The 26,128-nt window shown below is 36.8% G+C and overlaps 1 protein-coding gene across 5 annotated transcripts in view; it reads left to right on the top strand.

Moving 5' to 3' along the window:
• Positions 1 to 23,046, top strand: part of SLC39A12 (solute carrier family 39 member 12) — a 34,189-nt gene extending 11,143 nt beyond the window's left edge. For 3 of the 5 annotated variants that reach the window (XM_071428886.1, XM_071428882.1, XM_071428885.1), the window contains 8 exons: positions 3,292 to 3,463; positions 6,717 to 6,889; positions 8,627 to 8,779; positions 9,999 to 10,109; positions 12,373 to 12,436; positions 16,066 to 16,224; positions 17,557 to 17,744; positions 22,083 to 23,046. In XM_071428886.1, coding sequence (XP_071284987.1) covers positions 3,292 to 3,463; positions 6,717 to 6,889; positions 8,627 to 8,779; positions 9,999 to 10,109; positions 12,373 to 12,436; positions 16,066 to 16,224; positions 17,557 to 17,744; positions 22,083 to 22,211 — 1,149 coding nt within the window. In that variant the 3' untranslated portion in view covers positions 22,212 to 23,046. The remainder of the gene's footprint in view (positions 1 to 3,291; positions 3,464 to 6,716; positions 6,890 to 8,626; positions 8,780 to 9,998; positions 10,110 to 12,372; positions 12,437 to 16,065; positions 16,225 to 17,556; positions 17,745 to 22,082) is intronic. The other 2 variants (XM_071428883.1, XM_071428884.1) reach the window with 2 other exon arrangements.
• The last annotated feature ends 3,082 nt before the right edge of the window (positions 23,047 to 26,128 follow it).

The following is a 26,128-nucleotide window of genomic DNA, read 5'->3' as shown; positions in this document are numbered from 1 at the left end:
AGGACAGAAATCAGTAGTGATTCTATCTGTAAAAGAAGTAAAATTCTCCAGCAATTGAAGTATTTTTAAAGCTCAGTTTTTTGAGTTCTTGAACTTCTAAGACTGACTGTAACTCAAAGGATAAGTGTGCAGGGGCATTATCTGAGTCTTAGGAGTCAACTGTTCTGTATACATAAAAATCACAAAGAAACATCTGGACAGAAGATAATTTCTCTTCTGTATTAATTCCTAGTTTCTAAGGGGTTTTTTTTCCATTTATGTTCTTTTTAGCTATGCCTATTTTCCTTTACATACTCCATTAGAACACTTCATGTTTCACTGTAGTGTTGCTAATTTTTTCTCCTGATAGGTTTTCTGCACCTATGATAGCCATTGTGCTTAATTAGTAGCCGATTCTGCTACATACAGGACATTGACTTGTCTATGGCTTGTGTTTGCTAACTGCTTTAAGATCTGTAATTTAATTTTTATATAGGAATAATTATTTGAAACATTACCACAAAAAAGGGTCACTCCTTTGTTTTGAAGTCATTATTGTCTCTACAATTACAAATGTCTATAAAAAAAGTAAATGGTAAGTAATCTAATATGATAAATAATCTTACATTCCGTTAAACTATGTCACATCTATGTATTCATTTATTCTTCCTCATTAAACAAACATGGATTTTGGAAACCCAAATCATCCATCCATCCATCCATCCAGTTTTTCACATGAAAATATGCAAAATCAATGTGCTAATTTCTTTGTTATCATCCTCCAGGATGATCCACGCATAGTTGCTTTTCTAATGGAGACAGTTCTCTGCCTCCTTATGTTCAAAGCTTCAAAGGCTGGGGCTTGCAACTGGAAAATATGCAGGTCCTCATGCCCCACATCTTACAAGAATATTTTACTAAATAGACCTGAACACTATTTTTATGTAGGGGTGGACAATTTATTTTTACAATTGATATTTTGCTTTTCATTGAAAATTTGTGGTAATAAATTTTCATCAAAAATTCTTGATAATAAATTCACATTAAAATTTAGGTTTGCAGTAATCCTGGACCTCATCTTGTCTATTGTACTTTTCAAAAAAGAGCCAATTTCAAAGTCAGATCAGATTTCACAGAGCCATGTACAGTTGAATTCTGAATGTCTCCAAAAACAGAGTTTATAGTCTTTGAGAAACCTGTACCAGTGCTTTATTGCCTTCATCTTTATGGTCTTATTTATTATAGCATATTGGAGTTTTTTATTGCTACAACTAATACCTTTGACCTCTCATTCTTTTGCTGTATGCCACTGAAAAGATTCTGGTTATCTCTTCCCTCTAATCACCTTAGACAGTTGAAGATGCCCAACAACCCTCCTGTTCCCAAACTGAGCAAACCCAGGTCCCTCAGCCTCTCCTGGCACATCATGTGCTGCAGTTCCCTAGCCATCTTGGTGGCCCTCCATGGACTTCCCTCAATTTGCCAGTGTCTTGCACTGCTGGTTATTAGCTGGACATAGTCCAGATGTGGACTCCCATGTCCTGAGTTGTGGGCAATATTCTTTCTCCAGTACCTGCTGGTTCTGCTCGTGCTAGTGCAGCCACTGTGCAGCTAGTTGTCACTGCCACAAAGGCACACTGGTGGCTCATGTTCAAGTTTCCTGTCAGGAGCCACCCCAAGGGCTTTTTCTGGAAACCTGCCTTCCTTCTGGCCAGTTTTCCTTAGCCTCCATTGACACATGCTATTCTGTGTGGAGCACAATAAGTTTGTCTTGGCTGATCTTCACCAAGGTCTGGTCAGCCCATTTTTTGTCTTGTCAGGTCCCTCTAAATAGCAGCCATACCCATCAGCATACTGACTATTGGTCCCAGTTGAGTTTCACCTGTGAATGCCATCTGGTGCCCTCTGTTCCATCACTCAGGCTGTTGGTGAAGGTATTAAATAATATAATCCCTGCTCTGACTGATCAGCTAGGCTGCTCATAACCAGCCAAAATCCTAGTCTTCCAACTTAATACCAGATGTCAGTGCTCCCTAGTTCTAGAGTCAATATCACTGCCTAGAACAGGCAAAATTAAGGTCTCTTACAATATGGTAGCTCTTGAATTGTCTTCATGCTCTCTGTTGGCCTGAGGCAGAACACGCTCAGTCCAGGTGGCAAGATCACCTGTTATGCTGAAGACTTGAATGTGGTTTTCAGAAAAAAAATATCAGTGCTCAATTAATTCATTTTCTAAGTGAACCATAAGGCATATTTTATTTCACTAATGGATGAGCAATAGCAGGAATGTGTTGCATTTTAACTGGGTTATTTAAAGGTAATTATACTTAACTTCAAAAGAAGCTTAGGCTTCAGTAATAAGAGAAAGAATATTTAGGAATCCCTTGAGTCTCAGTTGCAGACCAATTTAAATGAAAGAAATTATTTGGTTTTAAATATTGAATCACAGCTCATCAGATGAGATTAAGAAATTAAGATTATTAATAAGATTACATATTTGTTAAGTAAGATAACATATTTGATCTGGAGTTCTGTTTGAAAGTGTTTACAGAAATTTCCACTAGAATTTTTCTTGTGATAACTGGTCATGTTTTTACTAGAAGTTTCATCCTGGAGAGGAAAACACAATTCTTCATGACAATTTTTGAAATATAAATGCTTCCATGAAAAATTGCTTCTTTTGACAAAGAGATGCTCCAAGCAAGAACAAAAAAGTAGTTGGAATTCTGAAGTACCTGTAATAATACAATTATTAAGCAATCTTTAGACCAATATTAGACTATGTAACATCTAGTTTGCTGACATGCACTCATTTAATGAATTTAAAAAGCTAACTTATTTCCATATCTTACTGAAGATCCAGTACAAGGACGAATTTCAGTATTGCTTTGATGTGGGCAGTATCTTTTATAAATAGCACTATTACTGCAAATAATGTAGTTTCACAAGAGTAGCTAAGAATATGGTTTGTATTAGCATTAAAATATTTTTCTTGGAACATATGACAATAAAATGTTGAGAGATATTATTTTGTAAGATCTTAATGACATTAAGTGGCTTCAATAGAAAATGAGCTGGTTTATCCCAAAGATTCTGGTCTTTCTGAAATATAGTAGTATCAAGTTTACACAGAAAAAAAAGTGAATTAATTGAAGTAATTAAACTAATTTAAGCAAGAAAGAGTATAGATATATAGCAGGTTTCTTCTAGGGCTGGAGTGCCCTGTGTTCTTCTAAGATTTTGTATTTAACCTCAAAATTAAATGCACTTATATGCAACATGTTTAGTAACTGTATATACTTTTCTACAAAGGTTTGTTTCTCTGCCAATGAACTTGTGAAGATATTTTTGAAAAACAGTTCTTCCTCCATTTCTAAGGACCACTTCAAGCAAATCAGTCCAGCTATCATTCAACAGCTTTTAAGTTGTTCATGTCAGCTTCCTGATTTCAAACAGACAAAGCTTCCACCAACAACTATGGAAAGTAAGTTATGTTCTTATTAATAATTTTTAATTTAAATTCAGATAAAGAGGTGCAAGGACTTCTGGAGACTTTTCATTCATTAATAATCCAAAACATGGGATTTATGCCATCTGTAATTTATGCATTCTATCATTTCATATCATACATGTCAGATAATAGTATTATATTGAGAAGTGAGGGGACTCAATGGTCTAAATTTTATAGTATTTGGAATTCTATTTCCACATGTAAGGTTTTAAGCTTTATTTTCCTCATTTGTTAGAAGACTGCTTGATATTGCCAGCAGGTAGGCAATAACAGGTCCTTATCTATGGATTGCTGGGCAGTAAGGGCTTATATTGTGAAATTTGCATCAGGTTTCTCTTGTAATCATTGCATTGCTCTTACATAAAGATTCAAGGTTACATTAGCTGGCAATTTATACCATGATGTGGCAAATGCTTGATATAGATAAGTTGTGCAGGAATGCTACTGGTGTTTCAGCCTGTGATATTTTATAGCAGGAGGATTTAGGATACTATTGGGGTAAGAAAAACATCCAGAAAAACAGGGCAGCAGGACTGTGTGACAGAGCTGGAACAAGAACTGACTGAGGGTGTAATTAGGTTGTTTCCAGTTGCAGTTGTAGCCCTCACATGCCTCCGCTTCCAGCGTTTTCTGCCCCATCTGTTCTGTGGATTCCACTTCTCCTGTAATCAATCCTTAATCCACCTTATAAAAGAAAAATCTGAATCTGAGATGACTCAGATTCAGGGTCAGCTGATGTCAGGCTTCCTAATGTGTTTTCTGGGGTTTTTTCTTACTTTGAGCCAATGATACCTGGGTTACAAATCAAGGTGTGCTGGTGTAATATGAGACATTAATTTTGCTGGGGTATTTGGGAGTCGGGAGTGACCAAAAAGGAGTAGACATCTAACCGTAATTGCCTGCATCTACAGGAACACTTTTTAGGCTACAAAGCAATGTCTTCAATGCCTTTATCCTAATATCTACATGGGCAGCTTTAGATGACTGGATATTTTTGAAGCTTGTAAGTTTTCCCCACATCCTGCTGCCCAATGATCCTTATAGAACAGCACATGAATTAAAAAGCATGAAAGAACACACGTGAATATCCCAGAAGTAAAAAGCTTGGGAGATGGATATCCCAAGAATTGTTATAGTAGAGACATACAGAATAGGAAGAATCATCATGGGTCTGCAATAGGCAGCAGTCCTTCTTTCTTATCTTATATCTCTGCTCATTACCTGAACACCTTGCAGTCTTTACTGCTTTGATCTTTTCTGTGCTACACAGATATGACCATTTTTTAGATCAGGAATCGGGGGACAAAGAAAGAAAAGAAAGGAACTTACCCAGGTCACATACAAGGTTCATAAAAAATTCACTGTTAAGTGGTATTCTTCCAAGTTTAAAGCCGTCAGCTCAATCAATGACATTTTACTGATCTCATAAAGGTGAGAGATGAGAAAAATTGAACTATTCAAGTGCAGAATGGAATTAATAAGAGCCCTTTCTGCAGCCCTTTCCCTGTGCTTTTTGACAAAGGAAGGTTTCCATGACCACAGGGACACTTCTGCTGTCTTGATACAGATAAAGGACTCCATGTTTGACCTATGCGTGACCCAGTGACCTGAGCATAGTCTCATTAGTCTTACTGTGAACTCTTATTTTACTGATGGGCTGTGCTGTTTTGGCTAAGTCACCAAGGCCTGACATTCCTATATATCTACTATACTCTTGTATTTGGATGTGCAGTCTGTGAAATTAGCTGTCTGATTTTATGAGGTGCTAAGCACTTGCAGTGCTATTGAAGTTTGAAATGTTAAGTGACAGTTCAAAATATTTTGGCATTAATTCCTTTATGTGTGTTTCTCATCAGTGTTTTACCTCTCATTATAAGACTTCCATAGAAATTAATTGGGATTCATGTTGTGCAGAAGGTTGGAAATGTGAGCAGCATGTAACTCAGGAATTACAAGACTAACATTCAAAAACATCCCAGTAATCTGGGAAAAATAGGCTGGTGGTCCTGGTGTATTAACTGAAGGGATGCATTTCCACACCAGATTTTTATACATTATTTGGACCAAAATGTTTATGCTTAGAACCTACATTAAATCACTACATTTATTTGAGATTTTAGGCCTTTATTTATTTAGAGAAAATGATTTGGTTAAAAATGGGGTGTTGACTGGAAAGATACACAGGTGTGAAATGTGAGAACATAGAATCTCAAGCATAAATCTTTTACTAGAGGAAGCAAATGCAGAGCAGTGTTCACTGTGCTGCTCTGAGTGACTCTGATTTGCATAGCCACAGTCTGTTTAGCTCTTAAGGTTTGAAATTTCGAAGTACCAGACTATTACATGTAAAGCCCCGAAAAATGAATGTTTTCTGGGTTTCTAATTCTGTCATCCGTTCACACATGACTAGAAAAATCTATACGGCTGTTGTGGCTTAACCCCAGACAGAAACTAAATATGAAGCAGCCACTCACCCACCCTTCACTGCCTCCCTCCACAGGGACTGGGGAGGAGAACTGGACAAAGGTAAAACCCATCAGTTGAGCTATCATCAGTTTAATAATTGAGATAAAGTAAAATATACAATTCATGCTACTACTGCAATTACTACATTCCTCCTACTACTGCAATTAGTAATGGAAAGGAAGATTACAAAAGAAAAAAAAAAGAGAGATGGAAATAAACCCCAAGATAAACAAGTGGTGTGCAACACAATTGCTTACCACCTGCTAACTGATGCCCAGCTCACCCCTGGGCAGCAATCAGCCCCTCCTGGCCAATTCCTCACAGTTTCTACACTGGGTATGGATGTTCTGTGGTGTGGAATATCCCTTTGGCCAGTTTGGTCAGCTGTCCCAGAGGTGTTCCTCCCTCACCTCCCCAGATTCTTGTGCAGCTCCTCACTTTCAGAGGATGAGACACTGAAAAGTCCTTGACTCAGGGTAAGCACAGCTTAGCAACAACCAAAACATCAGTGTGTAGTCAACATTATTCTCATCATGCATCCAAAACACTGCACTGTACCTGGTACTAGGAAAATTAACTCAATCCCAGCTGAAATCAGATAGTGTCACAATGAATCACTTCTCCTGTGTGCTTGTACAAAGAGGTATGAAAACATATCCTTAAAACAACAATTATGAATACAAAAAAATATCCAAATACAAATACAAATATTGGATTATTAAAGGTGCCCTTGTTTTGTTTCATTTGTTTTCCCCTACAGAATATGGTTACAGCACTGTTGCTGTTTTACTTATTACTATTGGATCTATGTTTGGTACAACTCTCATTTTATTTAACTCCTGTCAAGAAATCTATACACTCATTTTACAGCTGTTTGTCGGTTTGGCTGTTGGAACCCTTTCTGGAGATGCATTGCTACATCTTATTCCTCAGGTAAGTAATAGACACTTCTGTGCTTTTTAAAATGTTGAAATATATCAACAGAGAGGGTCCATTTAAACCTGGATAATGCTCATCAGGTTATAAATAAAGCTTTCCATGAAATTCCCCCAGCACCTCAATTACATTTGCACTCTGTAGCTCAGAGAGAGATTAAAAATAATAAGTAGAAATCCATGATTGACAAATTCAAAGAAAGAAAGGTTCCTATTTTTCAAAAAAAAATTCAGAAACTCCACAAGTCCTGTGCAAGGCATGTTCTAGATGGGTATTAATTTATTTCATGAGGCAGATTCTGTAACACATTTTAACAAAAATTGTTCTAAAGTTGTATGACCCATCCACAGTCCCCTCCACAGATTGTTCCAGAGAACCAGGCACTATCAGCCTAATTAATCCTGATGCCTAGAATTGTAATAAAATGGGTAGCATGATCTTTTCCTAAATTCATTATCTAAATTTTAAGAACAGGATAAAATGAAAAACAGAACCAAATTTTCTATTGCGTATTCATTTATTTATAACAGTCTCCTCTGCTATGACACAGATGTTATGAGTAGACTTCCAGTGGTCACAGAAAGAGATCTTTGCAGCTTCAGATTCTGGTTAAAATTTTCTTTATGCTCAGTGCATCATCTCTGGAGGCAAAACTGGGAGAGTAGTTTAAGGAAGGCAATTCTCACTGAAAGTGAGACAAATGCATTTCTTTCAGCAACACCTTTTAAGTGTGAAAGTATTCTCCTTTGCCAGTTTTAAGTGATGTATCTAGTAGCCTTTAGACCCCTCACTTTCACAGCAAAGGAGGGCTGCTGTGCTGTGACACTAGGGAAAAGAAGGAAGCATACCCACCAACATTGTTTGCATTAATTATGCATTAATTAATTAATGCATTTTTTCACAGAATCGCAGAGTTACAGAACTACAGAATAGTTAGAGTTGGAAGGGACACCTGCAGATCATCTAATCCAACCCACTGCCAAGGCAGGATAACCTAGAGCAGGTTCCAAAGGAATATATTGAGGTATTTTTAATGTCTCCAGAGAGGGAGAATCCACAGCCACCTTGTGCAGCCCATGCCAGTGCTCTGCCACCCTCAGTGTAAATAAGTTCTTCTTCATGTTGAGTTGGAACCTCTTGTGTTTTAGTTTATGGCCATTGCTCCTCGCCCTGTCGTTGGGAACCACTGAAAAGAGACTGGCACCACCCTCTTGGCAGCCACCTTTGAGACATTTGTATACATCAATGAGATCCCCTCTCAGACCTCTCTTTTCTAGACTGAACAGGCCCAGTTCCAGCAGCCTCTCCTCATAAGAGAAATGCTCCAGTCCCCTAAACATCTTTGTGGCCTCTGCTGGATGCTCTCCAGTAGCTCCTTATCTATTTTCGATATGAAGTTTGCATATTAAGATAATGCAAGTAATTTTTATAGAATTTTAGCATCAATATATTGCAAACAAAATATATCTTGTATATATAAAGGGTGATTTCATAAAACTGTCCCTAAAAATAATGTTACTTTCAACACTGAGAGATGAAGAAGTGTAGCTGTGCTCCTCGTGATTAATTTCATCCTCTATTATTCAGCTGATTATTTCAAAACACAATATAACTTTGACAGAACTGGGAAAATAAAATTCTGAGAATAAAATGAATTAATGCATTATGACTTGTTGTAGGAAAAATTAAAACATTGCCATTTTACTTTTTTTAACTTTATCTCTTTTATTTTAGACTCTTGGTTTGCATAAACATGAAGCACAAGATGTAGAACATTTCTATGAGGGGAAAGAATATATTTGGAAACTTTTGGGAATAATTGGAGGAATTCATGGATTTTTTCTAATAGAAAAGTGTTTCTTTCTTTTGGTAACACCTCGTGACCAGGTAAGGCTTTGTACAATTCACCCTTTAAAAAAAACTATTGTATTTTGAGCTTCTGCAGTGCACAGAATGTTAAAATGATTGTGGAAATTAATTGTAATTTCTGTGGGTTAAATGAAGCATTGATAATTGCTTTCCAAAGTGGTCCTACCAGCTTGACCTTCAGTTTCTATTTTGCTTTGCTCTGTGGATTGTACTTGCTTCATGAGTGTGTTTCATGTATTTATAATTCCAGAAGGGGAACAGTTAATCAAACATGTTCCATAAGCCTGCATTCATGAGTCACATTGGAGCAGGTGAAAAGTGTGTATCCATATGAAATAGCAGTGACTGTTGTTTGCTCTAGGCTCTGTTTGAAGAGGAAAAAGATGCAATGGAAAGATAGATGCAAGCATAAGATATTTTCAAGAATGCTATCTTAAAATTTCCAAACTGCTTTTGATCCCAATCCCAGTGATGTGAAAATCTAACATGTGTTTTGCAGTCAGTAGGACCCAATTTTTATTAGTAAGATCTCCTTGCTACAGCCATGCTTACAGCAATTGTATTACTTTATTTCAGTATGGCCGGAGCCTGAAAATATGATTATGCACAAGGATAGAATGTAGCACAAACTATGATGGCTCATTAAGTTTCTCAGCATGAGACAATCCTAATGTCACTTAAGAAGGAGAAACCTTTGCTTGTTCTGTTTACAGAGTGTGTGAAGACTGGCCTGATTTAGGCCTCAATGACTCCCTATCCCCACTACCTTTGAGTCACCCATAAGAATACAATGTGAGATTAATAGAATGAGAGTATTTTGATAATGGTGATATTTTATTTGCTTGGTAAAAAGGAGTCCTTTTTGTTCCTTGTTTGAGAGAAGGGTTTTATCATCATCCCACCAATTTTTAAACTTTTTCTACTGAGAACGAGATGAATCCTCAGAGTTAATTTTTATATCTATCTCAGCTTAAATATTGAATTTGATTTTTAAAATAAATTAAGTTTTACCAAACCTTTGTGATTGTCACTGATATATCTGATTCACTTTTCAGGGCTTTTTTTTCAGGTTTTTTTAACATTTAAGGAAATGTTGATGCCAGCCAGTGATCTTTTTCAGCAGATTTTGTTTGGAAAAAACAAATCATTAAAAATGCTAAATTTTCACAAAAGACTGAGAAATGCTGCACCTGTGTTCACTGGGTTTCAGAACTAATTTCAAAGCATCTTCATTCAGCAGGGCCTTTCTTTAGTTAATGGGCACTGGGGACATTCCCATGATCTTCCAGTGGAGTCTGAATTAAATGAACATTCAGGCAGAGGCAAATCAACTTCAACCATACAGTTGGTAGGTTACCAATATGACATAATTCCCTGAATTAAAATTCTTCTTTCTCTGTTCCTCTAAAGAAATGAACAAAATTAATATAATAAATCAGTATTATTTTTCACTCTTTATTGATTTGTTGTTTATTACTTGACATGATTGTCAAGAATCTCTAGATTTTGAAGTTCATAATTAGCTCTCACAGATATATCAAGAGCAGATATTTTACAATAACTTTTCTTAAGTTTGGATCAGATTGATATAACAATATGCTTCCTGTATTGTTATACATTTTGTTGATAAAATTCTTGAAGAATTTCCTTATCCCTTCTTTTTATACTTTGATCATATGTAAAGGCAGACTCTCCCTTAGGAAAAACTTTGGAACTTCCTGCGATGAGAGTTAAGTCCATAATTAGTGGACAGATTAAATCCTGGACTGTAGTTGGGCATTTTTCCACAGATTTGAAGAGTAATGTAAACACTTTAGACATCTGGGAATGGTGCTTACCTATAAGTTACATACTTTTAGACTTGTCTGTGAATAGTATCCAGACAGATAAATCTTTGCAAATTAGAATGAGTAATAAATTTTACCCTGTTTTCTCTTTCTTTCAACAAATGTCCTCAGGTTATATCCAGTATCTCGATGCACAGGTGAACTCCATTTTACTAATGTAGTTTTGATGGGCAAGAGCCTCATGAGTCACCACTAATCTCTAAAACATAGTTGGAAATCTCTCACTAAAAACCAGATCCAACAGAGGAGTGAAGCACGTGTACTATTTTGTGAGACATGTCAAAGCTTCCTGTTTATGATAATGAATGAACATGTTGTTCCCCCCAGATGCAAGATCCCCCCATAGTTCTATATAGATCACAATATCTATATAGAATTAGCCTGGCTGAGCTGGTTTGCACGAGAGCAGCCAATTTTTCAGAGTCATGTGAGTAATACTAAGACAAACACTGGTTGACTAAGAAAAACTTATAAATCCTTCAGATCAGTAATTAGTCTTGCAGATTTGACTCACAGTTCAAAGAAGTGGCATGTGAATAAATATAGGAGAAATGGAACAATTACTGGAATTCATATGACTGGCTGCAATCACGGGAACTAGAGACATTTATGTTTCCTTTAAAATGTAGAATATGAGAAACAATTATTTTCCCTTCTCTTCTCATGCTTCTACAGAACATATCCCTCATCACAACCAAGCTAAGACCAACCAATAAACATATCCTATTTTGTAGCCAGTGCACATCTCTGGTACAGTTTTTGGAGTGGTGGCTGCTGTCCCTAACACAGAGCTCTTGTGCTGTTGTTGACTCCACTGGCTGCCATAATAGGTTTGAACATACTTTTTTGGGAAAAAAGCCCTCAGAAATTAAAACTGAGTCTTTCTAGTTTCAAGCAAACAAGTTTTTTGGCTTCTCTCCCCCTCACATGAATTTCTAATAATTTCTCCAATCAGAAAGTAAAGCCCCAAGGAGGTAGGGACAGTGAGAGATTATTCATGTTCTCCCCTATCTCCCAACAGCTGCAATATCTATTAATTAAATGTTAGGGCTGGTGCATCAATTTATCTCTCTAGGATAAGGAGGAAGTCACTTTCTTTTTCTTCACTTGAACTAAGGGTAAATTTCACCATGGAATGCAGTCAGGTGCTGCTATGCCCAGCCAGTGCTGCCTGGTGCTGAGATGAAGCCCTGGCTAAAAGCCAAGACACAAGACACTGGAGGCTGCACCACCCTGCAGAAAAACCCCTATATTTTGAAAGGGGATGAAACCTACTGATGATCATATTTTTTAGTCTTGTGTTTTCACGGAAAAACTGTGAAGAACATGAGTACCTAAAAGTCTCTACCTCTTTTTCCCTGGAAATCCTATGGACACATTCTCCAGGAAAATACAGTTATCCAGTCATGACAAAATCAAAACATGCAATTTTAATTATAATGTCCCTTCTAGTCTTTGGCTCAGATTTTTGTGTATTCAAGCAGAAGTGTGGCTTCCTTGGGTTACAACAATGCCTATGCAGGTATTTCTTCCTACCTGAATTAGACTTAACCCTCTCTGGGAGAGGTAGATTTCTTTTTTATGTGTTTCTGCAGTACCAATCACACTGCCAGTGGCCAGTAAATTTTTCTAATGATGTCTGTGCAAATAACCATTGACTATCTTTAATTCAAATAGCTTGAACTTTGTTGATATTTTCCTATATTTATGGCAGCAGCTGGAAGACACTCTTAATACTGACCCATTATCTTTGCTTTTAACTAGAGAAGCCCTGAAGATTCTGAACCTGCTGAAGTTCCTCCAGACAGCAAGATGATCAGCAAAAAAAGTTAGTATCAATAAAAAGACTAGACAAGACAGGAAAATCCTTCAGACCTAAGATGGAATTGAAAGTGTGCAGCTGGCTTTAGCTCTGCGTTTGCTGTGTGACACATCATCACATCTGATGGCGCCTGGCTACATAATTTAATCTCTGCTTAAAGACCTTCTCAGCTGCCAACCCTGTGATTGTGAAGTTCATTAATCTCACACTGTCCTTGCTTTAGTATTTGCTGTCTCACTGTTGCAATCTATTTTCCTAAAGTCTTTGCTTAAAGGGAAATAGTCAAAAATTAATACAAGACATATTTTTTAATTTTAAACTTAGCTCAGGCTTTTATTTCTGAAAGTGGTGAAACATTTTTTGTAGGCTTGCTGTGCTAATATATTTCTGCATCCTTCTTCTCTTTCACAGTAAAGCAATAGACTCTTTAAAGCAGTAATGATTTATCACAGGTATGGAATTACAGCCTCATAATGGCTCTCAGTTTTAGAGTAATCTGTTTGCTTCTGAGAACTTTGATAACTCCTGTCTTCTGTGGTTTTTTGCTGCTTAGTAAAATTACAAAAATAGAGTATAAACCAAATTTTGCCTTTAACTGTACTTTGTGACCTTGGTGAATTCAGTAGAGTTGCAGTCGTTCAACTGACAGAATAATATTTCAATTGAAATCAGTTTCTTTACTATAATTAACCCCCCTTTATTTTGTGATCTCAGGTCATCAGTTTGATTTATTTAATTGTGTCATTATCTTCTTCTAGGTTCTTAATGTTCTCTTCTGTTCTTGTGGATTTCATTTCTATTTCTGAAGCATCAGAAATCTGGATTTTCATTTCTTCTCTTTCACCTCTCCAGTATACACAGTCCAGTGGCAGTTTAAATGTGACTACATGGTTCATCTCTAGATGTTTCTGTTTGGTTCAATCATCATAACCTGCTAAGCAACAGCAAATTTCTAGTGATCTCAATGTTATTTGTTCCAAGTTACTAAATTTGGGATAGCTTCTCAGTAATCTTTGTTTAGTTTAATTTTTTCTCATACCTCAGTCTTACATCCATAAATGAAACCTTAGTAGGGAAGGGTGGGAGGTAATTTGTTGGGTTTTTTTTGGAGGGGGTGGGGGAATACATAATTACAAAAGTTTGTTTCATTACGGTTCTTTTAAACAGCTAAGAGCATAAACATACCTGGGTACCTTGATGCTGAGTGAGGTGCTTCTTCCCCAAAACTGAATCTGCAGGTCTAAGAAAGAAGCCAGAACTGCAAAGCTTCACCATAAATGCCTGTCAAATAGGACTGCAAAAAGGGCCAATCACATAGATAGTCAGAGAGTAAATTAGAAAGCAAGAAACTTTCTAAATAAAAAGATGTCTGACTGGCCCTCTCTGCATTTATCCATACTTGTTCTACCAATATCAGAGAAGACCAAACAGTAGCATTTTATATTTGTTGTACTTTGTGACACTTTACATTGACTAGAAATATTTTTTCTGTGTTAGTCGTGGAAACATTGGAAAATATCTATTTATGGATAAGTGTTTGCTTTAAACTCTTATTCTAAACTGAAAGGGTGTAGTATATTGCTGAGGTCCTGTACCCATTAGTTTTATGAAAATTATAGAATAGAATGCTATGAGTTCTGATCTCCTATTTAAGCAAAGAAAAAAAATAAGATTGTTGGATGGAGAAGAAGAGGCTTTGTAGAAAAAGTTAAGGTACTAAGTTAATAGTTAATACTTTGTGTTGGAATATAATGCAGTGAGATAATTGCCAGTAACAAAGTTGCTTTACAATAGGCTGAAAGTAATCTAAGATAAACATTCTGATTTGTTTATACATGCATCTTCTTAACTTTCTGTCAAGTAAGTTCACAAAGCTTATAGCTGTAATTGCTCCACAATGTGAACCTGATCCCTATGTTATATTAAAACATCCTGGAATGAGTTCCAGTAATCATGGTATATCTTCTCCAGCAATCAGATACTTGAACAAAACAGACTAAGACCTCAGAGCAGGCCATGAATTCATCCTGGCCAGTGCTTATTACAAATCACAAACTTAGTGTAAGGCAGGAATCTATTATTTCTATGTAATTCATGCTCTGCACTATTGATCATAAACTGCCCACAGTGTTTAGAAAGTACTGTGCAAACTGGGGACATCCACGTCCTGCTCTGTAAGCTGGCAGCAAAATCTAACAAGCCTGCCAATTTTTCTGAACTCACAGAGCTCCCAGACAACCAGGGAGGATTTTCTGAATACGGTCGTTAGGCTTTTATGTGCTCTGTGTGTTTTTTATAATAGTCTGAAGACTTCAGTTCTAGCCAGTTTCTGTGAGAAAAATATCTCCCCCATCACTATAAAATGGTCATCTCAGAGAAACATTACTGGAGCGAGACCTGGTAATAACTGTATTCAGACAGATCGGTGCAGCTTGACATTTGCTCCTTAGTCTGTCATATTATGTCTATGGGGAGTCACCAAAAGTCAGCAAAATACATATTTAGGGCCCAAATCATGACCCTGCTCCTTCAGGCATGAAACAAACTCTTTTCAAAGTGTTCTGTCCATTCTGTGCAGAGGGAAGCTGGATGAGTTTCTTGACAGAGATTAGGCAGCCCTGACTGTAAGACTGTGGATTAAATGAATGAAAAAAAAATACAGGATGGGGCAGCCAATTGTGTGTTGCTAAGTTTAGACATTGAACCTATATGGAGCCTTGCTGCTTCTTGAAGAGATAAACTGCCTCTCTGGGAATCTGTTCAGCATTCCACCCAGCTGTCTCTGTTGCAGGCTAGGCAGAGAGACTGCCCCTAATTCCCTAGCTTGATTTCAGTACTTGCATCACCAGTAGCACCTTTCCACTCATGTCAGGTGACATGATGCCATGAACACCCAGTACACTGTTCCACTCTAAAACAAGGTCACGGGGCAGCATGGGAAAGACAAACAGCCATCCAGACCATGAGTAGTGCTCCAGATAGGAGTACTATGAGCATAACAGCCATTAATTGATTGGAACAAATTTTGGATGTAAGCATGCTGTAACCCTGTACTATAAGTGATACTCTGAGGCTTGTTGTATTTTATTTCTATCTTTCACTGTAATACAATTGCATAAAAAACCAGACTCTGCTAATACTGCTCAGTAGTAGCAAGCTTTATAGGATTAAAATACCCAGCTGCATGAGACCAAATATTCATCTTCACTATAGCTCTGCAATTCTGTGAACAATGGAGGATGAACTCCAAATACAACTAGAAAACTCATGTGAATTTCATCAAATAAAGAAAGATTAATAAAGAGCCTTAGGATGCTTCATTAGACAGGACAAAAACCTAATTTTTTGTCTAATAGTTGACCTAGTAAGAATAAGAAAGTTATTTCTTGGTATTTTCATCTCATTTTTATTTGTTCTGAAACCTACTTTTTTGTTTCAAATGTATTGAAGGAAGTACAATAACAAGGAAAAGTCAGATAAACACTATTTCCCTCTGATTATTATGACTTTTTGTAATGTTATATGAAAAGTCACCAGAAACCCCAAATCTTTTGTAACATAACAAAACTGGCAATATCTGTTTGGGTTAATACTGGGCTTTTTATCTGTTTGTTTGTTTGTTTTTCTTTTTTGAGGTAAAAAAATCAGCTTGTTAGCAATAATGGTTCTGGTGGGTGACAGTCTTCACAATTTTGCTGATGGCTTGGTAATAGGAGCAGCATTCTCATCCTCAACAGAAACAGGTGTGACAACGACTGTTGCTATTTTATGCCATGAAATTCCTCATGAAATGGGTAAGAAATATATGTATGTATTTTTCCTGATTGACTTTGTATTTCCAGGTTTCCCAAAAATTTCTTTCCTATAACATTTGTGGGAATTCTTGCTTACAGCATCATGAATTACAGTGTTACAATGTGAGACTGATAATTGCTTTGCCCTTCACAAAAACCAGAGGAGGCTTCTGCACTCATTACTGGATGCCTTCCCATTTGACCTCCAGATGCAAATGACCTCAGGTCAGGAGTGACCTGTTGTTCCTATGTGTACAGACACAAAAAATAATAAACTGTAAGCAGGACCCAGGCCATGCCTGCCACAACAGGCTATCCAAGAATTTCAATATGCAGCAGAGCTATTTAATCAAGTATTCCTCTTGCTACCCTCATTCCTGCTGCTAATTTTACTATTGGACAGGACAGGAGGATTGTTCTGTTGTATTACTGCCCTTGATTGACTTTTTCTGGTAAAACTTTCAGCATGACTGAAGCTGCTCCTGATATTGTGTTGATGAATGTTTATGAATTGGGAAGTTTGATTTGAGAACTGCAGGTTCTCATTTCTATCATTAAATGACTGAAGATTTCATGTACTATGTAGAAAACTCCTCCAAACAAAAAGGTGGGATGGAGGATTGCTGTAAAGCTGGTAACTCTTGTTTGCAGAGCAAAGCAAATTGAAATACTTGACAGTTACCTCCAAAGATACCTTCTTAATTCTGGGGCAGTAGTGCCCCAGTGTCAAAGTGGCATTTTTACAGTCATGGAGCAAAATTTTTCAAATATTCTAATTTTGGCCTGTTATGAAATCTTTCCTTTTAGGAGAAAAATGTGTGATGTGGTTCTGATGTACAGCTTACTGCAAGTGATTAGGGGTGGAATCAGTGGGATTAAACTCAAACTGGGATCAGACTGGCATAGATTACTCTGACTTGCAGCACCTGTAAAACACTCAAAGACTATGCTGCAAATATACCCACATGATTTCAACTGGCAAGTTCCCAGTGGAGAAAGATTTAGAAACTCTGGGAAACCATGTGACTTCACTTTTGCATGTATCCAAGCTGGAAATGTCACGGAACATAGAGAACTAACAGAAAGCCACTCCTCAATACTGTATGCTATCTTTAGGAACAGCTAAACAAGTACAAGTCAATTCTTTGTTGTTTTGGGATTTTTATTTCATACAGGACAAGTTTATAACTAATTCTAGAGAATTCTAAAGGCAGGTATCCATCATTCACTATCTTTGTGCATATCTTAATGATTTTCCTTCATGTTTTATTACCAAGAGTCTTAAAAATACATTTATCAGCTAAATAATAAATGTTCTTCTTCTCTATGCAGGAGATTTTGCTGTGCTGCTAAGTACAGGGCTCCCAACGAAGATTGCAATTTTGATGAATTTTATAAGTGCACTAACAGCATTCTTAGGACTTTATATTGGCCTTTCTCTATCAACTGACCCATCCATTCAAAACTGGATCTTTACTATTACAGCTGGAATGTTCTTGTATTTATCTTTAGCAGAAATGGTGAGAACTTCAGTCTATTTTTATATTTTCTTTATAGAATAGCCACATCATAAAGGAGTGTCATGGGGGGTGAACTTGGAGACAAAAAGAGTTTCTTGGGAAGATCATGTTGTCTGCCCTGTGTGTGTACAGTGCTTAGAAAAGTAATCTGTTATTCTTCTGTGTCACTCTCACGCTAGGTGCCATTATAATGAACAGGGGAAATAAAGACCATTAAGAGACTAAAATAAGAGAAAGACATAATGGAATTTTAGAGTCTTAAAAAAAATCTTTTAAAGACTTTTAAACAATGTATTTTTAGTTATTCAGTAAAACATATATTTGAACCTTCAGGGGTTTTAAGATCCTGAAAAAAACTGGGGTTTTTTTCTTTTTCTGCTCTTTTCTTTATATATTTTTCACCCTTTGTTTCAATGCAAACTTGCAGTTTCAGAATTTAAATGTAAGATGCTTATCCTGGACACTTCCTTTTTGTCCTAGGGAGGTTTCAATTAGATCTTAAGTAATAAAAAAGCCTTTAGATTACCTCAGCTTTTTATAGTTGTGCGATATTTTTTATACACCCAGTTCAATAGCAATTATCTGTCTATAGAAAAAAAAAAGTGTGAAGATACAAGGTAGGAGGAAGGTCTGAGCAAAAATGTGGAGCAATCATAGCTCATAGCAGACGCCTCAGGCCACGTAATTTATTGAAGAGCTGGTTAACAGTTACTCTTGAAGCTATGCAGAACTTAAATGCTTGCCCAGCTTTGTCACATGGATCTTTAACCATCATGTGTTGATGTAAAGTCCCTTGCAAGCTCCTCCACGGAGATGGAATGTTTTGAGTGAGTAGATCAAGAGGGAGAAAAAAAGAAGTCTCTTCATAAATTATTACTTTGTTTTTTTCCCGAGGCTGTCTGTCTCTCCCTTGTGTTCATTACCACTTCATGCCTGAGATGCTCTTTACCAGGTTCAGGCATCATACTTTAAACCTGATATGCCATTCCAGTATTATGACCTATTTAAAATTCTACTTACAGTAATTGATCTTAGACCTTGGTAGTATTTTAGTCTATTTTTGCTATTGTAACTAAAGGAAAATGAACATAAAGTTCACCTAAGAGCTTAAGAGGGAATGGCCAAAGGATTGTGGATGTGTCAACAGTCCTGACTGAGGTAGTAAATAACAGACAAGAACACTGTGTACCAAGTTGCAGCTTGTTCTGACAGAGAAATTTGGAAGTGAGGCTGCCTACCAACTGTCTAGGCATGGCTTTACTGATGGGGCTAAGAACGATGTACACGTATTTTTCCTTCAGCGTAGGACCGGCATCCATCAAGGATCCACAAGCTCCTAGAACAATAGCATGTTTTTCCCTGAGTCTTCAAAGCAATGTGCCAGCTGTAAATCCCAAGAGAAAATATAGTTCCAGGCAGAGACAGGGACATGCTTTGCCTTGTTCTTAGCTTGTCATCATAATCTTAGTCTTGATGAGAAGGGAAGAAAGAATGGAGAGGGGAGGATCATATTTTTCTCAATTCCTTTTATTAAGACAACTCTTATCAGCCTTTCTCTGCATTCTGTGAAAAGAACTGTCATTGGGTGGTTCACCTGTTTGTCAGTGTCAAATATCACAGGGATTATTTTATTTTAAAAAATAGTTATGTAGCAGTACAGGCATCTATAGGTCTGAAAAGTTTTGTGCTCATATAGTACATCTCAAGAGAAAATGAGCCATTCTTTTTGTATTTTTCTACTTTCTGCACAGAAATAGGTTCTATACTGTGCTGTACTCTCATCTACAAACAACAGTCATCAGTGCTCCTGCCAGTGGTGTACAAGCACTCAGTAGTACACAAAGTTTGACTGCAATTTTCAGTACTTGCTTTATGGGCTTTCACATATTCATGTGCTTGTCAGAATAGCATTTAAATAAAACTGAACAGCCTCACTGGTTTCTGCACTGAGGAACACTGAGGCGTGTGAGTGGAGGTTTGTTGACAGAACAGCACTGTAAGACTGCCACCACAGACAAAGTAGCTCAAATCTACTTCTGTGGTTAATTAAAGGTTTTTCATTCCTACAAATGGCATTGTAACTCCATTAGCAAGCTGGGTAGACTAATAATTTCAGAAACTGAGTACAGAGCAAAAGACAAAATCACTTATATCCATCATTTTTCACCAAGAAATCATACAAAACTGGAGTTTACTCTGATTAATTTTAAAAATGTTTTCAATTGTGAAGATAAGAGGGTAGTTTTTAAAGTGATTTGCTGGACTGTTGAAGTGCAGCAGCCATGCCACATATGCTCAGCTTGGTAAAAACTCTTTTTTAGCCGGTACATGCCTGAGAGCCTCTCATGCCTTCCTTCAGCGTGCTGCTTCCTATTTCTTCTTATCTTTTGTGCACTCATGATAACATGAGCTGGGGTAGAACAGAGCAGTCCCTTGATTAGCAGTACCTCTTTTGCCTCTGACAGACTTGAAGCATTAGCAAGTGTGATAGCTCCCAACAGCTTGGATGTGGTGCTACGATCCCTTAACTCATGAAGTGGTTTGCATCTGCCAGTTAAATAGGGTTATCCTTTTTAACAACAACATTCTCTCTGCTGTACCACAAGCTTTTTTGCTCAGAGAGAGGTGGGTGACCATGGCTGATGTTGTGACAGCAGCCATTTTATTTTAACAGATAAGCAGGGATGTCACACCAGGTATGGCTGTAGAAATGGTTGGTGTGTTGGTTACATGCATGTAGGTTAGATGGAGGGAGCAGACATCAGCATGGGGCATGGAAAGGGTACTACTTCCTAAGAATTCCTTTTGAAAACTCTCTTAGGAACCTACTGTGCCTGTGTGCAGCTCCTAAATTGTTACTGACAGCAATAAATAGTCACTGACAACAGTGAAAATTAAATTTTGCAGTGGGAGGAGAAAATTTTCCTGTTTGGAGAACTTTTCACTTGGGCACTGGGGAAGAAGAAAAAATAGACTGATTATAAGGATAAATAAAAAAGACTAAACATCTAGACTGGGACCCTGGATTCAGGCTTGGTCTTAATTAACAGTTTTTACTTATATACACAAAAAACTCTGTGTGCTCTGAGCACTTAAAACTGTCAGTTCAGAGTTTAATTACATCAGAACTTTGACGTGTGTACACTTGCTTTAGATTAAATGTTTATGATTATCTTTAAACACTGATCAAATATGACTACATAAGTTTCTGTACTCTAATTTAAACCACTACTTTGTTGTAATAAAAATCCAGGCCATTTGGGTTTCCCTGTTTTTTTCAGACAAAACTTTAAAGTGGAGGCAGATTTTTCAGCACAGTTTTGTTTTGAGCCCAGGCCAACTTTGAGAGAAAGAAGAATGCAGAAGCAGCAGCCCCAGAGACCCCCCTCTGACAGAGGGAAGGACAAGCATAGCAAACACTCCTGTTAACCTCCTTGGTCAGCACCACTCCACTGTCTCCCAGTGGCTGCTGCTGTTACAGCTACTGTGAAGAGCCTCCAAAGTGCACAGGAACTCAGTAGTTTTATCCAAGCACAGAAAAAACCACACAACCAAAACCAGAGGTCAGCACCAGACTATTGCTCTGTATTTATTTCCAGAGGTGATGTGACAGTATTAGCAGTCATCAGTATTTCCCCTGAATAAAGCAGAAATATTAAGAGAATTTGAGCCTGAGGCATCATTTCTGCAAGCTCTGTTTAGACACATATTTAGTTTCAGCCTTTGATAAAATACACTGTAGAGTGAAAGGTCAATGCAAGTAGCTTTTATTATGATTATAAACAAGTGTTGCTCCATTACATGATTTAAAACTCACAGAGAAAAATACTAAACATGTTTTTTTCAAGCATATTTTAAAAGTCCTGTTTTCTACTTGTACATCTCCTAAAGCCCAAGTAAATAGGAGTGTTGCCAGTTATTTCAGAAAAAGCATGATTGACCCTATATATAGTACTGAGGCAAAAAATACTCCAACTAGCTTATTCCCACAAAAGGAAATCACTAATTTTACTAAATAAGCATTTCCTTGCAGACAGCTGTATAAAATTACTACAAAGTATTGAGACGTTAACAAATTTCAGAACCTTGTTTATCATTCTTGTCAGTGCTAGTAAAAGAATCAAAGTGGGTAGAATTTGATTAATTTAAATATTTTGCTGTCAAGATCAGCTTTGTCAAAATGTACAGAAAATGCTACACATTAATAACTATAGTCAGAAGCTCAGCATTTTGAAAATTACTTTTTTTTAAATGAAGTTTGTCTTGTTTTCCCATAACTTTTTTTTCCCACAGATGAATGTATCTGGCTCTCATTCTGCTGTCTTATTCTTTTTTTAGCTTCCTGAAATGACTCATATTCAGACACGGCGACCCTGGTTGATGTTTCTCCTACAGAACCTTGGATTACTATTAGGCTGGCTTTGCCTCTTACTTTTGGCTGTATTTGAACAGAAAATTAAAATATAAGTTTTCTGTTGGAAATCTGAAAGTACCACTTATGACAGTGGATAGCATTATTCACAATTTTGTTATGTCTGCCATAGTAATATGTAAATTAAGTTGCTGGGATTTTATATCTGAACAGTAGATAACTATTTTACTTTATTAACTTATTGTTCAGATTTTTGTAATTATTTTTTTGTAAACATGAATGTTTAGAATTCTGTTATATTTGTTACTGAATTCACCAGATCCCATGCTCAAACTCACAGGAGCTTTTGATTAGTTTTTATTGAGACTGTTCTAGTTGAATGCTCTAAGTGATCTCTGTCAGTCTGATTGAGGAAAAGAATAAAACACTTTTATATGCAATAATTAAAATGGACTAACCATAGGCGAATAGTTTGAATATGGAATGGTTTTTTGCCTTTTAGTACTAAGAGTTATTTCTTTAAATCTAAAAAGTGCAGCAAAGCTAAACTGCTAAATGGCATAACGCAATCTCATAAAGTCTGCACTTTCTACTTTGCCAACATAAAGATTCTCATCAGTTACATCTTACTGGACCACTGTGGCAGGAAAAAATGACAAGTGTAAATGTTGAAGTTTATGATGCAGAAATTCGGGAATACTCTTTTTGGACTTCTCATATGTGTGATGGAACCAGTGACAGTCAAGCACTGGACTAACCACCTTTTGCATTGTCTCACCTCTGGTGCTTGCTTATAGCAACTGCTTATGAAGAATTACAGAAAATATGTTTAAATTGCTTTACCCTGATATTCTTTCCAGGCTCCTCAAATGAAGGGATTTCTTATTGCTTCTGAGACATCACATTCAATAAACACTTGCCTTCCTGTCAGCAATTAGCTTAATCATAGTTATGTGATGTGCATTGTGGAAAGAGCTTTTTCAATTGTCTAGAGAGCATGTAGCCTCACTGCAACTCCTCCCATCCTGAGTGATTTTTGTGTAATTAGTCCTCTCAATTTCAAGTTAATTCTGCAGAAGTTGAGATGATTAATTTAATTCAGTTTTGCAGAATCAGGTCTGAAACAAATATACAAATTCTGCCCTGATTCTGATATGCTGAGCAGCTTCCAGGAGGTACTGAGTAACACTCAGCTGTGTGATTTCAGCTCTTTACATGATCTCAATTTCTGGTGCAAGGACTTCTCCCCTACCTTATTTATACTTTGTATGAGAACTAAATTATGTTCTTTCTTTCTCTTCTGATGAGCTGTGGAAATAGGGAGAGCAAGTTACACAACAGACATATATTCTTTATAAAGCAACTGGAAGTTTTCTTTTCTTTGTCTAAACTCTGTCCTGAAGTATCTTTGTATTATGACACAACATGACTGTGTCACAACGCGTCCTGTGTTTATTTGAGAGCTCCTAGTGCAGGTACAATTATTCTCATATTACAGAGGGGAACAGAGTCTACTGTCCTACAGCAGACTGTCAGACAGTCTGTTAGTTCTCAAAAGCTTTATGGGCACCATACTAACTTATCAAAATACAAAGAGAAAAACAATACTGAATGTCACTGTTTATTGATAGCCCACACTCATGGGCTTGTGAACCCTTAGTCAACCACTGACTAACCCTCAAGGAAAGAAAACCAAGCCAATTTTAAAAGTAGATATGGATTAATTTTCAGTGCCTGTTAGTTACAAGAAGCTGTAGCAAATACTCCAATGCAAATCTAGACAAATTTAGACATGTACATTCTTTCAGAAACCTTGTCCCAAACAATTTATCCAAGGTAACACAGGAAGTCTCTATCTGACAAGGGAGTGAACTGAGCTCTTTTTACGGTCTGAAGTACAATCCTAGCTTCTTTTATTTAGGTGTGCAAGTACTACAATTGCTTTTTATGTTGATGTAACTGAAAGGTGAGTTGAGAAGCCATGTCTAATGCTTCTGTATTAAAAGTTTAGGGTTTTTTTCCTGGAGCTTGTACTTGATTTTATGAAGGTAATATTTTTAAAAAGTGGTTTCTCGGTACTTCATCTGTTTGTATTTGCACCGAGTCACTTCATGACCTTCAGCTGTGACAGTCAATTCAAGCAATAGCAGGGCATCACTAGACGTAAGCAAAATCTATTCTTGTATCAGATGGTGCAAATGAATATTGGAAACATGCATTATTTCAAAAAGAAGAGTTACCATAGTTTGAATGCTTATGTATGCCTAATGTTTGCTTCCACAGAAAGCAATATGATCATGTTTTGGTAATGTTATTGTATTCTGAAATATTTGTCTATTTATTAATGTGTCTGAAAGAGACGAGTAACTTCTGGCAGTGTGTACTTTAAAGTTGCATATGAGCATAGGTTCCCATCCAGATATGTTCTGTGAACATATTGTATCTACATCTATTAAAAAAATGACATTTTTTGGCTATATATGCTTATCAGGCATCTTGATCACATTTTACAACCGAATGTATTTGTACAGTTTCCACCACAGGCACAGATACGTTGTTCAGAAAGCCAGTTAATCTTTATTTCTGTGACAGAGCTCTTTGGCTTTTGTGATGTTTGTCAATAAGTGAGTAGTTCTATTACCATTTTACCCTGGTATCAAACCTGAACACCTGAAGTCTCATCAGCATATGAAAGTTTGAATTCCTGTGGCAATTAGAGAGAATTTATCTCACTACTTAAGGTTAGTGCCTTTGCTGTAAATCTCTTTACATTAGTGTCTTTAAAAAGATACTGAAGGTGGAGTATTACCAATGTAAATCAAGACCTCTAGCCTTACAGAGGGCTGGAAACTGTTCCTACAGATCATTAAACCAGAAAACTATACAAGTGTTTCTTATTATCTCTTCTCCAAAGAGATTCACCTGTTGACTTAATTGTTTTGGTCAATGTTCTCTAAAAATTCCAAGAAAAATAACAGGATATGTTTTTGTGTCCTTACAGAAGAGAAGACTCAGCACAAGTGTTCTTACGATGCATTCTCTTTTAGTTTGTTTTAAATCTGTAGTTTGTTCATAGAGATTTGAAACAGATCTGTTTTTAAAGCCAGGTACATCTTTCTATTGCTTCAAACCTAACAGACAGAGAACATAATATGCCAATGTTTTCATTGAGTCAAATCCTGAATAGGGACTGCAGAACTTCATCACTTGCAGCCCTTAAATCAGGACTAGTTTTCTCTGTAAGAGGTGTGCAATTATTCAAACAGATGTTATGTGCTTGATGGAGAGATTACTTGGTGAGCTTTTACAGCCATTCAGGCGGTTCAAACTAGATAATCATAACGTTCCTTTGAAACTTTAAATACATGAATCTATAGATAAAGGAATTTTTCTGGAAAAAGCTGTTTAGTGTTTCTCCCTTTCATCTATTCTTAGTTTTCAGGCACTCTTAAGATTAAATGGTCTTGCTTTCCTACACAGAAAACTAGAGAGAAAAGGAAAGGTTGAAAGAATTTGTTTGCTATGGTATTTTTTCTTGGAAGTTAGATGGCAGAGGGCCTCATAAAGAATACTTCCAATTCCAAACTACCAGCCCTCCTGAGAGCTGACCTTGTACCTCTCTTTTCTGTATATGTTACACATTATCCAGTGACTCCTAAGATAAATAGTTCCTCCTTTGCAGTCAGTTATAGTAATGCCCTCAAGTTTCTGGAGCTCATCTGCATGTTTTAAATACTGCCATCTATTCCTTTACTGTATTTTATGCTTTAAACATGAATGTGGCCTTTTCTGCAGAGATAGTTGTTCTTATAAGAAAACATTGTTAGTTTTGGCATTTACCCTTGAATTGTTTTTCTATCACCCTGCCATTGCACTTGAGAAAGCAAATTATCATTGTAACATTTTTAAACAGGTTTATATGTCAGGTCTGATGTATGGATTAGGGCTGATACTCTATCAATGTTCTTAGCTTTTCTTTCTTTACTGTAACCTTTTGTCAAGCCTTCTTCTC

This window comes from Agelaius tricolor, unplaced genomic scaffold (assembly GCF_023055355.1).
Source record: "Agelaius tricolor isolate 1412-34295 unplaced genomic scaffold, bAgeTri1.0.p SCAF_6, whole genome shotgun sequence".
Lineage (NCBI taxonomy): Eukaryota > Metazoa > Chordata > Aves > Passeriformes > Icteridae > Agelaius > Agelaius tricolor.
Note: the sequence above shows the minus strand (reverse complement) of the source record. Positions and strands in the feature narration are given on the sequence as shown.